This window comes from Hyperolius riggenbachi, chromosome 1, assembly GCF_040937935.1.
Source record: "Hyperolius riggenbachi isolate aHypRig1 chromosome 1, aHypRig1.pri, whole genome shotgun sequence".
Lineage (NCBI taxonomy): Eukaryota > Metazoa > Chordata > Amphibia > Anura > Hyperoliidae > Hyperolius > Hyperolius riggenbachi.
Window position 1 is genome coordinate 112,082,467 of NC_090646.1, and position 17,141 is coordinate 112,099,607.

The following is a 17,141-nucleotide window of genomic DNA, read 5'->3' on the forward strand; positions in this document are numbered from 1 at the left end:
AGCTATGGCAGAATTCTATTTCCGGGTCAGGGATGCTGACCCAGAAGAGGGTCGGGGCCTGGTCCGGGCACTTTGCAAAGCATTTGGATACAATCTGGGGAAAAAGAAGGACATCCTAGAAGGATTATGCAGCTTTACAGGTATTTCGTTTTTTTTAACCCTGGTCGCCTCGTCTATCCTTTAAAGACGCACTATGGCAAAAAAATTGCAAAATTTTAAATATGTGCAAACATAAACAAATAAGAAGTAAGTTTTTTCCCAGAGTAAAATGAGCCATTTTGGGAAATGTGTCTTTTTCTGGATTTTGGCTGAAATTCTGTCTTGCTACATTGCAATAAAATTACTATAAAAAAGTGTAGTAGAGACAATAAATAGAACATCAGTAGCAAAGAAGCGTTTCATATTTTTATTTTCTGTTATATATTTTTATTCATAACATTTCATCAGATTATATATATAGAACATATCTGGACATATCTTTATATGTATCTCCTGAACTGAAACCCCTTTGGAGGATGGCAGCAGCGGTACATACAACCTTTAATATAAGATATGTCCAGCACCCCATCTTTATATATATTACATTTTGTTTCTTTGTGAGAAGGAGAAAAGGGGGATTCCCATTCTCTTTTGGTTGCAGCAGGAAGAGAGATATCAGATTTTTATATTACATATTCTATAGTTATATAATATTAGCAGCGCCCTCCAGTTTCTTTATATCTACATGTATAAAGCCGGTCACATACCTCATCCATTGTCAGAGCTCTAAGACGATAATATTTTACAGGTCCAAAGAATCCGTGAATGCTGACAACATACTTGCTGCCCCCGAGAGCAAGGTAACCATCGGTGTCATCAAAGTGTATGTCCTCGTTCACACTTGAAAACACACAAAGTATAGTTAAATTAGGGGAGATGTATAGTGAATCACAGACAGGTAAGATAAATTGTCGCTGTCAGGACGTGCCAGAGTATTACACGCTGGCATGTCCTGACAGTGTGTCATGTGACACGTGTCATGTGACGCCCTGTGGCCAGAGAGACCCGATGCAGGAAGCAGTGAGTAGGTGAGTGTTAACACTTGGTTTCCTTTCGCTCACGACTCTGCATGGAAGCTTTGGCAGCTCTGATTGGCTAATCTCAACTTCTACCCCCAGGTTGTAAATGTTAGAGGATTTTTACTGTGCATTACAAGTCCAAATCAACAGTTCTAAATGTTGAGATAGCTAATTTTCACCATAAGTAATGCGAATTACTGGTGTAGCGGTGCTCAGTCACTAATTTGGGTGCCGGAAATAGATAGAGCACAAATTAGCAAAAGACGAGGCGATTCGGTCACTGGAAATAGCCAGAGCCCAAATTATGCGTGTTTTCCTCACCCCCGAGTTGATGCAACTTGGTGAAGGAACAGGATTTAGTTTGTGCCAGCAGAGAGGTGAGACTTTGAGGCCAGCTTCACACTGCAGAAAAGAGGCCTTACTAAAGGGGCCTATACTCCTAACGATTTTCCCGCCAATATACAGCAGATTTGATCACTGATCGAATCTGCTGTGAAATCGTTACGCAAACGCTGACAGAACGATTGATTTCCGTCCGAAATCAATCATTCCCGTCGAGCCATCCGTGCAGAATATTTCCTTTGTTCGCCGGCGGGTTGGGAGTGCGTCGATAGCGGCGTTTGAATACCCGACGACCGACGCTAGTGACAATACATTACCTGCTCCGGCCGGCGCGAGTCCCCGCTCTCTCCACTGTCTCTTCTCCGCTGGGTTCCGGCTAGCTACTTCCTGTCCCGGCAGGAAGTTTAAACAGTAGAGCGCCCTCTACTGTTTAAACTTCCCCGGACGTGAAGTGAAGCCAGCCGGACCAGAACCCAGCGGAGAAGAGACAGCGGAGACCAGGGGACACGCGCCGGCCGGATCAGGTAATGTATGTGGGCGGCCGGCAGCAGCTCCACAGATTGTGATCGGTGTCATAGTGAAATCGATTCACAATCTGTTTGCAGTAAAGGCGGCCATACGATCCCTCTCTAATCAGATTCGATCAGAGAGGGATCTATCTGTTGGTCGATCTGATGGCAAATCGACCAGTGTATGGCCACCTTAACAGGGACTTCTGCCTTCCGCCCAAGCAGGAAATTATGCTCACTTCCTGTTGGGCAATCGATGATGTGCGCGGAAGCATATTGTTAAAATAAGCTGACCGCTGAAAATGGTGGCAGGTCTTTTATAGACACGCGCATTACAATAAACTTACATGACTTCCGGTCTGATGCAGATTGCCGCAGGATGCTGCACAGTAACGTAGGTATAGACGCACGTTAGTTTGGGCACTCCCGGCACAGCGTACTGCAACGTGGAGAGCGTGAACTCCCCCATAGACTTTCATTAAAGTGCGGTGGGGTGCGGTAAATTTACATTTCTTTGTCCCAGCTACAAATACTGCAATAAATCTGCAGTGTGTCTACGTCCTGCTTTCATGGAAGCAGACATAGGATTAACATCCTGTGTTTACAAATTAGCTGCTCTGCCCTGGCAGTGGAGATTCCTGAGCTGACACAGCTGAGAGATCAAATTAGGGTGGTGATTAGTCACACATGAGGGGTAATTAGACAGGCTAAACTCTCTAACTACATACAAGGTGCATTTCTCTGTGTTTTCCTTCTGTCCTGTGCAAGAGTTCAGCTCCACTTTAATAGTTTTTCTTTTTAGCTGACATTTAGAGAAAAGATCTATATGTGACCCTCTGACATTTGTCGGCTGCCACGCTTCACTCGCGTATCCGTAAAGTTGGCTTATGGGCTGACCCTGCTGTTTGCACTGGATTACTGTCACAATAGCACCTTTGTGTTTGCTATGTAAATAATATCAGTGTTTTGTTAGCTGTCAGGTGCAAGATACTAAGATACTAAGCCCTAAAGAAATGCAGAGGAAGCATCTGCAGAAATGCGGCCGCTGTGCAAACTAGTCTACCGCACAAAGCATGTGCTAAGATCACTGCATACACAGACTGTTGTATGGCTGAAAATGTCATTCAGCATAATAGTGCTAAGATCACACATACACGGACTATTGTATGGCTGAGAAGGCCATTCAGAATAATTAGCCGAGACCTGGTTACCAGCATGGCAGGAAGCGTTAAGGATTTGTTCACACTGTAAGAGATTCCTGGAAGTTGGTGAGGCATTGAAGCTAAGGCAAAATGCCAGGGCAGTAAATATCATTGTTCTCAGTGAGACTAGTTTATACCACAGCCTGGCATTGACTGACTGCTGGCAGGACCAGTTCTAGAAACAATGGGTCTCCTGGGCAAAATTAAACCCCCCCAACAGACACCCCCAGCAAAAAAGTGGCGTTAGGTGTCCCTTTTTTGCAGTCAAATTCCCCCAGGGCCCCTGAGCCGGCTGCTGATTCCCTCCTCCCTGATCACCCCCTAAATGAACTGTTCTCCCTGGCGGCCCTGCAGAGTCTATGGCAGAGTAAGGTCTCACCTGTTCTAGGCCCGGCGCATAATATCATGTAAAAACATGCTGCGGGTCACAGAGAAGATACAGGCAGCAGTAGATAAAGATGGGAGCGCACAGAGCCACGGACTGACAGAGGATTGCACCCGCCAGCAGTGGTGAGACACTTCTCTGCCAAAGACTCTGTAGAGGCCCCAAGGAGCAACAGTTGAGATGAAGGGGGGGGGGGGACTTAGGGGCCCATACATGCTCTGGGGCCCAGGGATGATTGCCCCCTTTGCCTCTATGGTAGCGCCGGCCCTGGCTACAGGCATCTTGGTGGCATTTACTGGTAAAGATCTGACCTTTATTAGTGTAGCCTGTACATGCCTCTATTCAATTCCAGTGCAGTTTGGCTAAACAGGGCCAAAATGACCTGAATTTAAAAAAACCTAATGCAAATAAATAAATCAAAGTATTATTTTACTTTTGTGATGTCGTCCTTTTTATGTCTGCTGCCTGGTGGAGTGTACCTCCATATGCTGGGTGGTATGTGTCAATTGCCAGCCAGTTCCTTCCTACAGCCCAATCCTCCTAAATAAGCTTAGTAGCTGTAGAAGTGTTTGTCTTCATTGTGATACTGTGTGACTCTGAGCATGCTTATCTTTTATAGAAAAAGCTATATAAATATAGCTACGGGGGGTATGTGCATAACAATGTGAGCTTTGCTGGGCACTGTTACATTAGTCATGTGTGTCCCCCCCTGGAACCCCTCTCTTTCCTTTTCTTTCAGGAAGCTCCTGCAGAGATGGGGCAAGCGGCTTAGCAGGTCCCAGCATGACTAGCACTGCACCTGGTACCTTGCCTAAGAAACATGTCATGGGGCGGTGGCTAAATACATAAATGGAGGAAAATATGCCAATATGGGAGCAATGGGAGTAAATCTTAAAAGTACTTCCACTTTAATTTGCTGATCGGCCACACAGGAAGCCCTTTTTTTTGGGGGGGGGAGGGAAGGGGGGGGGCGGGAGACGCAGCCTTGGAGGGCAGAAAAGTGAGGACAGTGAGGGTGCAGCTGTCGCCCTCCTGCACCATGCCAGGCCAAATGCCTTTCAACGCTGGGCGGAGGGGGGTGGGGGTTGTTTTGTTGTATATACATGTGGCAAAGCCTCACCCACCTTGCAAAGTACCCTTGTCCCACTGCTGAAGGACAAGCGGCTATTCCCAATCTCTGTGTCCCCCAAAAAGGAGATATGTGTAATAGTAAAGTGGGTACACGTATAATGGTATCTATAAAGTTCCCGAACAGTGGGGATGTAAATATTTACCTTTCCGGCTCCAGCGCAGGCGCAGTATCGGCTTTCTGCTCGTAGATATGCGGAAATAGCCGATCGCTGTCGGGCCGCTCTACTGCGCAGGCGCAAGTCGCCTGCGCCTGCGCAGTAGAGCAGACCCGACGGAGATTGGCTATTTTCACCTATCTCCGTGTGAAGAGCCGAAACAGCGCCCCCGCTGGAGCCAAAAAAGGTAAATATTGCACAGCCTGACAAATTGTCGGCTGTGCGTTCCGTGGGCTGCAGCGAGACCGCCATGGGACACAGGAGGGCGGGGGAAGCCTCGATAAGGTCCAGAGGCTTCCCCCTACTAAGGTGAGTAACCCCCAGGGGAACTTTTTTCCGTTACAGAATCTCTTTAATTTGTCCTGAAAAACATATAGATCATTTAGGTGTGATATGTGGTGATTAAGTTATTGCCAAAGTAATCAGAGCTGCGCTGAACTGTGAAAACAACCTCAGTAGTGAAGTGGTTTAAGCCCCAAGCCTATCCCTACTCTGCTCCAATCATCCGCATTGGGTGAAAGACTCTTTTACTTACTTGTATGTTTGCGATTGATAAACTTTTAGTTCTCTTCCAAGAAAAGTATGCAGCATTACCTAAAGAGAGGTGAAGCAGAATGGTACTTTAATATTCAGAAAACATAAGGAAGCCAAGGGCTTTTCAGAATAATACAGATTTATTCTTGTCATGCTCATGAATAAAACTGAACTTTCTATTCCAAGGTGAAGCTTTGCACATTATAATTTCAGCTTACCCGTAACTTACAGCAAACCTGTCGTGACAGAGAAATGGAGGCTGCCATTCCTGGCATCCATTACAGAAACTTGCCTCATTTCTGGCTCTATGTCTGCTCCTTTGGCTAAAGTGTAGCTAAAGACTCACAGGGTCAACTTTTCAAAACTTGATGGCGAATTCATAATGCCACCTTTGGAAGACGTTTTGTTTCCTGGTGAACTGACATTGTAGAGTAGAGAACTGCCACTATCGTAATACTGGAACCCTCAAGGGGCTCATACACCTAACGATTTTCCCGCCGATATACAGCAGATTCGACCACTGTGATCGAATCTGCTGTGAAATCGTTGCGCAAACGCTGACAGAACGATCGATTTCCGTCCGAAATCAATAGTTCCTGTCGATTCCCGACGATCCGTCCATGCGGAAGATTTTGCTCGATCGCCGGTGGGTCGGGAGTGCGTCGATAGCGGCGTTCGAATGCCCGACGACCGACGCTAGCTGCAATACATTAACTGCTCCGCCAGCGCGTGTCTCTGCTCTCTCCGCGGTCACTTGTCCGTGCTCGGCTCCTCCAGCTTCACTAAACTTCCTGTCCGGGAAGGAAGTTTAAACAGTAAAGCGCCCTCTACTGTTTAAACTTCCCCGGCAGGAAGTTCAGTGAAGCTGGAGACGAGCACGGAGGAGAAGACAGCGGAGACCAGGGGACACGCGCCGGCCGGAGCAGGTAATGTATGCGGGAGGGCTTCACAGATTGTGATCGGTTCCATGCTGAAATCGATTCACAATCTGTTTGCAGTAAAGGCAGCCATACGATCCCTCTCTGATCAGATTCGATCAGAGAGGGATCTATCTGTTGGTCGGATCTGATGGCAAATCAACCAGTGTATGGCTACCTTAAAGGTGGCCACACACCATACAATTTTTTTTAAATATCTGTTCAATTCAGAAATAGCAATCAATTTTTTTGACTGATTGTAACAATTCAAAAATCTGACCAATGTACCACACACCTATGTTAAATTTTTCTCCAATCATAAAAACAATAATTGAGGCTAAGTTCACAGTGGGACGTTAAAGTCGCGCGTTAAAACAGCATTTAACGCAGAATAACTCACTGCAATGAAAAATCAATGCCCTGTTCACAGTGCACACGTTGCGTTGGTGTCTAACGCTGCACGTTAAGTAAAAGTACTGCATGCAGTGCGTTATACACGTTATTAGCTGCATTGGACTGTTTGCACATGCTCAGTAATGACTTGGAAGCATACTTTTCATTGCCTGTATTTTTTACTGTATCTGCTGTATGCGATGGTAACGCTGCGTTGCCACTTTTTGGGCGCGTTGCGTTGTAAGCTTGCGGTGCAACTTTAACGTGGCATCAAAACGCAACGTCCCACTGTGAATCTAGCCTGAATGCAAATTGAATTGGAACTGTATATCAAGTAATCGACAATCCATCACACACCCTACAATTCTTGATAAAGTTGGTCTGAAATTTCCAACATGTCCAATCTCAAAAAATCGGATTTATTGATCGAAAACAAACAAAAAAAAAGCTCTTGATTGTTCAGGACAACCGATTGCAATTATCAAATAGGCGAAAAATTGGATCTTTTATGGTATGTGGCCAACTTTAGGGACCTTTTACACTTATTCAGTTGCCAATGTTTTCCAGTTCCTACCATAGGCGTTTTAACTGAAAGTTTTTTCACAATGCACTGCTATGGAAAAAACGAACACTAACGCATACTAGCACCTACCAAAGCATACCAATGCATTAAGTGTAAAAGTGCCCTAAAGGGATGATCAGAAGCAGACTGATCATCCACAAGGCAACCTAGGCATTGGAGGTTTACTGCCTCATCCGCTAACCGCTGTGTCTCCTCCCCTAGTGTCTCCAACCCACTACCCTCTAGATTGTAATCTTGCAAGGGCAGGGACCTCCTCCTAGTGTTTTTTATCCTGATGTAATTTCTCATGTGACCATCAGACCATGGACCAGTATTGGTGAGGTCTCAAACCAGACATCAGCAATGTCTGTATTTGTATTGCTGGATGTCCTGATTGTACAGAGTTTTGAACATCTCATGTTTTGTTCTATGTACAGCGCTACTGAAGATGTAGCTGCTATATAAATAAAATATTAATTACAAAACAGCCACCATAGGACAATAGTGAAATCTTACCATCTTTTTATGTATTGTGACATCCAGACGTACCCACTGATGCAGCGGGAGGTGAAACTGAGACAATATTGCAATGTCACTTTCCTTGGACAGCTGCATTTGGACATGAACAAGGCCTATAGCAATGAAATAACAAAGTCATTAAGAAAAGTTCAATATACTTAAAGTGTAGCTGAGATGAGGGGGAAGAAAAGTTGTATACATACCTGGGGCTTCCTCCACGGTCCAAGGCCTCCTAGATCCCCTGGTAACAGCCCTATTCTCCAGGCCAGTCAGCGCAGGCGCAGTGCAGCCAATCGCGATCCCCAGTCTCGCTCCTGTGGCTGGGAGCGTTCTGCACCAGCTGTGCAGTAGTACAGCGCAGGCGCAGAACACTCCTGGCGATGGGAGCGGGATTGGCCGGGTATGCGCAGTACGCCCGACTGGCCCCCGGAGAATGGGGCTTCTACTGATAGATCCAAGAGGCATTGGACCGCGCAGCAAGGGAGCTGTAAGAAGCCCCAGGTATGTATAACACTTTTCTTCACCCTCATCTCAGGTTGACTTTAAGTTTACAGATATGTTGACTAATGGCTCATCAATGACCTAAACATTTCATTTTTGCAAACTTAAAAGGTTACTCCACATAAGTACAAAAATGCAAGCCATTTTGTAACTGAATGCCATTAAATATTATGTTTAGAACATTTTTTGTGGAAACTTGCTGGAAACCATAGCAACAGTATATTGCAACAGTATATTGTTTGATGTGAAAGATACCCAGAATTCTCTTGTCTCATTGGTTCACAAATCTACACAAAGCAAGAAGAAAAAACCCTTTGCATCACTTTGCATCCCACCTGCTTTAGGAAGTTAACTGCAATACCGCATTTAATCTAAAGGGGGTGAGTGATGCCGCAAATTCACAAAGATGCTGGGTATGCATATATATCTGCAAATGATGGCGTCAGAAAAAAAGTGCGCGGGGTATAGCCAACATTTTTTTTTTGTCTATAACAATTTTTTTTATTGTTTTTTCATCTTTACCTGAGATAGAATAAATATGTAAAAGAACAAGCAACACCCATGCTAACCTAGAAATAAAAAACACATACTGTATATAAGTAGATAAATACTACTACTACTACTACTTACATAACAGGTGTATTGTGCTATCCACGTAATAATTCCTGTGAATTTTATAAAGGAAACGCAGAAAATTCTATTCTAGGCAGTGGGCATTTCACCAAGCTAATGCTGACATCATATCCTCCCTGACTCTTGTTCCCCCCCCCCTCCCTTCTCTTGCTAATTGGGTATTCATTAGCTGCACTCCTCCCAGAGTCTTCAGACACTCCCACTGAGGTGTATACTAGGAACGGCATTGTCTTTTTTTTTTTTTTTTCTTCTCCAATCGCTGAGTCACCTCGGCCTTGCTTGTAAACACAAGTGAGCAGAGGTGTTTCAGATAAGAACCTAGGCAGGGAAATAAATGGAAGAGGAGGAATATATTATAGATAAAAAGAACCCCCAGCATTCAACTGTTTGGCCCTGACTACTAAAGGGGCAAATGCTTCTAAAGTATGTGATAACTCCAAACCATAACAGCAGAAAAAGTTTTGCAAGTTTTGAATGCAGGATTAGCATCTTTATCACTTAATACACTCAGAACAGTTGCTGTTGAAATTTGATTTTTATGGTGACAATACCGCTTAAAAATAACAGTATTAAAAAGGGCACAGGTTGAAGCTGAAATTGCAAAATATTGTTTATAACAATGAAAATGAAAAAATATTTACAGTTGTAACGAGGATAGCAAAACATTGGTAAGTGTTACTGATATTTTACTACAACTAAACCTATCCTTACTCTCATACAGAACCCTCCCTCTACCTATCCCTAACCCTTAGACCCCTCCTGGTGGTGCCTAACCCTAAGACCCCCCAAGTGGTGCATAACCATAAGACCCCTGCTGGTGGTGCCTAACCATAAGACCCCTGCTGGTGGTGCCTAACCCTAAGAGCTCCTCCCCCCCCCCCCCCCCCCCGTTGTGCCTAGCCCTAATACCCCCATGGTGCTGTCTAACCCTAAAACCCCCCTACCTGAAGCCTAACCCTAAAACCCCCTTTATACGCTGCAAATAAAGAAAATACAAGAAGCGATAACAATACATTTCAAAATGATAATTTACAAATGATAATTATCAAAATGAATTTCAAAATGATAACAATACATTTAAACTAATAACTTACAAAATGGTAATCGTCAAATGGAATTTCAAAAAGAGGATTCTCAAAACACTAATTCTCAAAATGAAAAATTTCGATTGGACAGGCGCTTTTGGCACCCAATCGCCGATATTTTGCAGTAGCACCTATGGTGCACCCAAATAGCCCAATAAGCCACAAGTGCCCAAATTTCCTGATTCTGTTGGGTGTGTGTATCCATAGCTTACAATAATCAGTTCCATCTCATTAACAGCTGACACAGCCATACAAGGTAACTTTCACAATGAAACCAGCAAAGCTATTGCGCTGCCCTAAGAAAGTCCAGAGTAATCACAGGTATGTCCGTGTAGCAGAGTCAGTTAAAATACTTGATATAAACGGAGTAAGTGTTTAGGAGGCGCCAACTCAGTAAAATAAAATGAAATGAGGTAAGCTTTACACTTACCTCCAGAAGTGTTTGATATTAGTTAGGTAGGGTTTTTACTTGCACATAAACAACTGGTTTCGTGGGCCTGGTCCACTTCCTCAGGTATCGTGCATGAAAGGCTGGAGTCTCATGGTGATATGAGCACTCATATCACAAGTCAGCAGACATCGATGAGGCTGGTGACAGAAGCAGCTGCTAAGCTGGACCAGAAGAAATGACCAGTACATGTAAACTCCTATCAGCTTTACCACTAGTTAAGGAGAAGATGTAGGTTACCTACCATCAGCAGTGAGGAACAGAAGAGGCGTTGCATACATCTTCTTACTATCTACGTGGTGCAGGATGCCACATTCCCTATTTTTGCAGTGGTCTAACAGATACATCCAGATGGAAAATGTAAACCTGGAAAGTAATACAGACTAATAAATAGAAAAATATATACAGTGTAGTCAATATACTGATATATTGTATGTTACATTCATTTTTGTGTTTGCCTTTCACCTGCTGGCCCCCATTCAACTGCAACTATGGATAATATTAACAAAAAAGAAGCCCAGGGGTGAGACCATAGAAGCTGCCATATTTCTACGGAGGCTTCCTCCTTCTGGCTCTGAAGGGAAAGTTCTACTATGGCATACTATTAAAAACTGCAGAGCCAGAGAGGGGGTTGGGGCTTTTTCCAAGAGCAGAAGTTGTCATTTGACCAAAAAGATGTTTTGGTGGCCCTTATGTAATTAGTAATAATTAAACTAATTAGTGTAATTGGTGTAAACTGCTTTCAAGACAAAGTTAGAGGACAATATCTCACATTGGGTGATGTTTGATGAGCTGTTGTCTCCTCTCCTCCAATTCCATATTCTTAAATGGTTGGAATTTCTTGATAAGGCCACTGTGTTCACCATTTGATGCCAATGGGAAGGAGAGTATGGTGGAGACATCTGTGGAGACCAATGGAGATATTTGTCAGCACATATGATATATACTTGGTACAGTTTGACAAAAACACATTTAGGGCATGTTTGCATAGAGCAAAAGCAATGTTAACCTCGTGAATGCTGTGATTTATTTAACTTTTTGCTACAAGTTATTCTGGAACTGAATGTTAACAGTTACATAGTTATTTTGGTTGAAAAAAGACATACGTCCATCGAGTTCAACCAGTATAAAGTACAAAACCAGCCTGCTCCCTCACATATCCCTGTTGATCCAGAGGAAGGCGAAAAAACCCTTACAAGGCATGGTCCAATTAGCCCCAAAAGGGAAAAATTCCTTCCCGACTCCAGATGGCAATCAGATAAAATCCCTGGATCAACATCATTAGGCATTACCTAGTAATTGTAGCCATGGATGTCTTTCAACGCAAGGAAAGCATCTAAGCCCCCTTTAAATGCAGGTATAGAGTTTGCCATAACGACTTCCTGTGGCAATGCATTCCACATCTTAATCACTCTTACTGAACAGTGTTTCTAATGATCAAAGTGTTTTCAGCAGGGCCGAAGAGAGAGATGCAAAGCAGCTTGCCTGTGTAATGATGATAAACAGAATATGGCTGCTCTCATTGTATCACAGGAATAAATAATCATATACTGTTGAAGCTGTTTGCAGCTAGATTTACTGTGTAAACCATCTAAACTTTAGATAACATAAATACAAGTTACTTGTTATAGTTAGTTTTTCATCTCGCTTTAAAAGAAACCCAAGGTGTGAAAGACATTGGAAGCTGCCATATTTATTTCCTTTTAAACCATACCAGTTGCCTAGTAGTCTTGCTGATCTTTCTGGTCACTAGGGTCTGAATCACAAACCTGAAACAAACATGCAGCTAAAATAGTCAGATGTGTCAGATATCTGATTTGCATGCTTGTTCGGGGTCTATGGTTAAAAGTATTAAAGAGACTCTGAAGTCTCGTTTTTCACCTCTTTTCTTCATATAATCCTGTAATGCATGAATGCCCTAATAGATTCGCCGCATCCCCCTGGCAGATGGGTGATTTATTGCTGTTTTTTTAGCCCTGCAAACCTCCGGAGCTTCTCTTCCTGGAGGGGCAGAGCTTTCAGCTGTAGCTCTGCCTCCACCGCAGTCAATCTCTGCTGATCACCGCCTCTCCCCGCCCCTCTCAGTGTTCTTTCACTGAGAGGGGCAGGGTTGGAGGCAGAGATCGGTGGAGATTGATTGCGGAGAGGCAGAGCTACAGCTCAAAGCTCAGCCTCTCCAGGAAGAGAAGCCCTGGATGTCAGGGCAGCATAATCTACGACCTGCAAAGTCGTAGAACTTTGCAGGTCAATTACACAACAATAAATCACCCATCTGCAGCGGGAATGCGACAGTTCAAGAGAGGCATTCATGCTTAACAGGAATTTATGAAGAAAAGAGGCAAAAAACGAGACACAGAGTCTCTTTAAAGAGAAACTCCAACCTAGAATTGAACTTTATCCCAATCAGTAGCTGATACCCCCTTTTACATGAGAAATATAATGATTTTCACAAACAGACCATCAGGGGGCGCTGTATGACTGATTTTGTGCTGAAACCCCTCCCACAAGAAGCTCTGAGTACCGCGGTACTCTGGGCAAACTGCCACAATGTAGCAATGTTCACAGACAGGAATTAGCTGTTTACTGCTGTCTCTAACAGCCAAAACAGCTAGGAGCAGCTACATAACTTGCCCACAGTAAAAATGTCACCATATAATAAATGTCAGAATGTGAATCTGGGAGAGGAAAGATTTGACAATGAGCAAACACTGACTAAATCATTTATCCATAATTATGGTAAAAAATTAAGCACTTTTTTTACTACATTATTTTCACTGGAGTTCCTTTTTAAGCCCCATCTACACCATATAATTTTTTGTGCGATTCAATTCATCGATTCGATTAAATCCGACATGTCCGATCGGGATTCAATTTGCCATTGTTTTGCAATGGCAAATTGAATCAAATCGGATTTAATCGAATCGAATCAATGAATCGAATCGCACACATTTTTTTATTGTGTAGATGTGGCTTAAGAAAGAGACAAACTCCAAGCATTGATTAACAAACAATGGGTTACCATTAGTCAGGATTTGGCCCCGAAGTTATTTGACAGCAGGCCAGGGGGAATTGCAATTGTCTTGAAAAAGCAAGGCCAACACTGCAAATACTGACTATTTGCATAAACTTGATGTAATTGTCAATAAAAGCCTTTGAAACTTATGAAAAGCTTGTAAATATACTTGAAGCAGTTACCACCAAAGCATCCATGTCAATATGATGCCTTACATCCAAAGCCTTAGAGCCAGTGGGAGCGGACAGTGTAATGTCCACTCTGATGGTCCTTTGTGGTCCGGTTAGAGTCTGGAGCAGATGTGCTTCCACCATTGGTTTCATTCTATGGGAAACACATCCTCCATCAGATAATTATTGTGCAGGTTCTATTTCATGCTCTTTTTACTGCAATGGATGCTTTCCAGACAGAAAAGTGTGAATGGATTCTATAATAACTATACTATCTGTCACAGGAGCCCTGCGCATTGACTGCGACCAGAGTTCGCACGATCTGTGCGCTGGCACCGTTTAGAAGGCTAAGTGCGGTCAGCCACTGAGGGCTCCTGTGACAGTGGTGGCAGTGGTGGGATCGTGGGGCCCACTAACTGACTGACTAATCCTGCGAATAAAACGGTTAAACACACGATATTCTGTCTAGCCAACAACAAACAAACAGTAGCGTATCTTCAGAGACCCGGGATCAGTTCTGTGTGTGCTGATAAGCAGGGTAGCGGAAAGTGAATGACTTGGAGAAAGTCGTTTATTCACGCAATATAAATAATTAATATATACAGACAATTTTTAAAAATCACAATCATTAAGACAGTAATAGCCAGTATGAAAAATAAAAGAAGGGAGAAAAATACTTATGGTTTGTGGAAATATGTCCTTTTGTGGGAAAATCGTCAAGTTCAAGCAAAACGGTTTCAAGTTCTTAGAGTTCTTTGTTGCAGAGTAAAGTTCAGCAAGATTTAGAATCCAAACAAAATGGAGGATGTCCTTTGTTTTAGCTCTGGCAATATGGCCACCACTTGTTCCTCATAGTGGCCGTGTGTCCTGAAGATGGTAAAGGGAGGAATTTCTTCTCAGGCAGCTCATTCACTTTTAATGGAGATGAGCTCAGAGGCGGGCCCTAGGCCGGACTATGGTAATCACATCTGGGCAGGGGCTTTAGCAAACTCATAATCCTGACAGGTTCCCTAGGCAGACCTGCGCGGCCGGCACACAGATAATAATTACATATTCTCGATCCCCAGAACCTACCGATTAATATGATATCAAACTTGGGCATGTTTGCATGCCCGGTTACAAAACGGTGGAATTCCCAGCGTTCTAGTTAGGCTAGGGGCCCAAATTTAATATCAAAACACTCACAAGATCCGGACCAGCAGAATGATATAACTTCCACATTTCTCCGATGTATGGTACTTCTAAAACATGCATAAAGATCATAACTCTATGTTTCCCTATCCTGGCTGAATGGTTCCGCTAAGTCTGCCCCCTGCTGGGATTAGCTTCCTTGGCTCTGAAAAGACTCCTGGTTTGTTAATTAACATCTGAGTGTTACCCCTCTGGCTCCATTAGCAAGTCACAGGGCACAGGCTTCATGAAAAGAACTAGGCTAACTATTTCTCTGATGACAGCAGAGACCCCCCAGGCTGGACTGCCTGGTGTCCACAGACATGAGATTCTGATTGGGGCAGCGCAACGACAACCGAGGCAGGAAGTCGGTTGCGGCTGCGTTTTCTGCGCACTGACGGCTCGCCCGTCACACTATCCATCGATAGTTATTATAGGACAGCGGAAAGCTGCAGTGGGAACAGGACCTTATATTGAAAACTAAATGATGGTTATGAAGAAGTCTTTATAACATCAGAGTGCACAGCATCAAGTGAACAGCTTTGAGTATGTCAAAGATTAACTTTTATGTGTCCCTAAACATCTCATGTCCATGTTTTATATAGATCTAGCTACAGATGAAGCACTGCCAAAGATAAGCTTCCGCAGAGCTACTTCCAGTTAAGATTCCAGAATTAATCAAAAGAGTTTAAGTAGTACAATATTTGCATATCCTGCTCAGACCAGATTCTTTTTCTATTGTCTCAGTTGCAATATGTCCTTCAGACAGAAGTCCAATCAGGAAGAATGCTGCATATTTTTGCTTTAATTAATACTGAGTCACAACATAAGTGTACAGAACTGCAATGTTTGCTTATGGTGTACACAGCTTGTGGTTTCTGTTTAAAGCGGTATTGTCACCATACAAATCAAATTTCAACAGCAACTGGTCTGAGTGTATTAAGTGATAAAGATGCTAATCCTGCATTCAAAACTTTTTTCTGCTGTTATGGTTTGGAGTTATTACATACTATAGGAGCACTGGCCCTAGTGCCAAACAGTGCCAAAAAGTTGAATGCTGGGAGTTCTTTTGAATGCTGGGAGTTCTTTTTATTTATAATATATTCCTCCTCTTCCATTTATTTCCCTGCCTAGCTGATCACTTGTGTTTACAAGCAAGGCTGAGGTGACACAGTGATTGGATGTGTAAATAAAAAAAAGACTGGGAGGTGGGCAGCTAATGAATACACAATGAGCAAGAGAAGGGAGGGGGGAAACAAGAGTCAGGGAGGATATAATGTCAGCATTAGCTTGGCAAGATGGCCACTGCCTAGAAAAGGATTTTCTGCTTTTCCTTTATAAAATTCACAGTAACCATTACGTGGATAGCACAATACATCTGTTATGTAAGTAGAGGTAGTATTTATCTACTTATATATGTGGTTTTTATTTCTAGGTTAGCATGGGTGTCGCTTGTTCTTTAAAGGACCTCTGTCGTGAAAATCTTAAAATTTAAAATACATGTAAACATATACAAATAACAAGTACATTTCTCCCAGAGTAAAATGTGCTATAAATTACATTTTTTCTATGTTGCTGTCACTTACAGTAAGTAGTTAAAATCTGACATTACCGACAGATTTTTGGACTAGCCCCTCTTCTCATGGGGGTTTTCAGGGTTATCTTTATTTTTAAAAGCACTTAGTGAATGGCAGTTGTTCTGTCCAACTGCCAAAAAAGTGTGCTGCGAGCAGGGAAGCTGGCCAGCATCTTTGTATTAATCATTTTTCAGGGAATGTCTTTATAAAAAATAAAGACCATGCTGAGAATTCCCCATAAAGAGATGAACTAGCCAAAACCTGTTGGTAATGTCAGATTTCTACTACCTACGGTAAGTGACAGCAAGATAGGAGAAAAGTAATTTGTGGCTCATTTTACTCTGGAAGAAATGTCTATTTTAAAGGGATATTGAGCAGCTTTTAAAAACACAATTTCCACTTACCTGGGGCTTCCTCCAGCCCACCGTAGGCCGCGAGGTCCCCCGGCATCCTCCTGGCTCCTCTCTCAGTCCCGCTCCGTTAATTGGCGACTTTGGCCTGAAGTCGCCAGTACGAGTCCCCTCCAGGCACGCTACGTGCCATCACATCTCTAACTTTGAACCGCGCATGCGCAGGACTCTTACGCCGGCTGGTGTGATGATGCATAGCAACCAGCGTGAAGACGCGTACCATGCGTGGTGGGGACACGTACTGGCGAGTTCAGGCCCAAGTCGCCGATTAACAGAGATGGCTGCGGGACCGGGAGAGGAGCCAGGAGGACGCCAGGGACCTCGCAGCCTATGGTGGCCTGGAGGAAGCCCCACGTAAGTGCAAATTGTGTTTTTAAAAGCTGCTCAGTATCCCTTTAAAGGGAAAAGAACAGAAAAAATAAAAAAA

General features: G+C 43.5%; 1 protein-coding gene across 2 annotated transcripts in view; it reads right to left on the reverse strand.

Moving 5' to 3' along the window:
• The window catches only part of SEL1L3 (SEL1L family member 3), an 84,530-nt gene that overhangs the window by 44,725 nt on the left and 22,664 nt on the right, over nucleotides 1-17,141 (reverse strand). For both annotated transcript variants that reach the window (XM_068278344.1, XM_068278335.1), the window contains exons 3-7: nucleotides 11,147-11,276; nucleotides 10,619-10,740; nucleotides 7,705-7,820; nucleotides 5,318-5,376; nucleotides 747-879 (exon numbers count right to left, since the gene is read on the reverse strand). In XM_068278344.1, coding sequence (XP_068134445.1) covers nucleotides 747-879; nucleotides 5,318-5,376; nucleotides 7,705-7,820; nucleotides 10,619-10,740; nucleotides 11,147-11,276 — 560 coding nt within the window. The remainder of the gene's footprint in view (nucleotides 1-746; nucleotides 880-5,317; nucleotides 5,377-7,704; nucleotides 7,821-10,618; nucleotides 10,741-11,146; nucleotides 11,277-17,141) is intronic.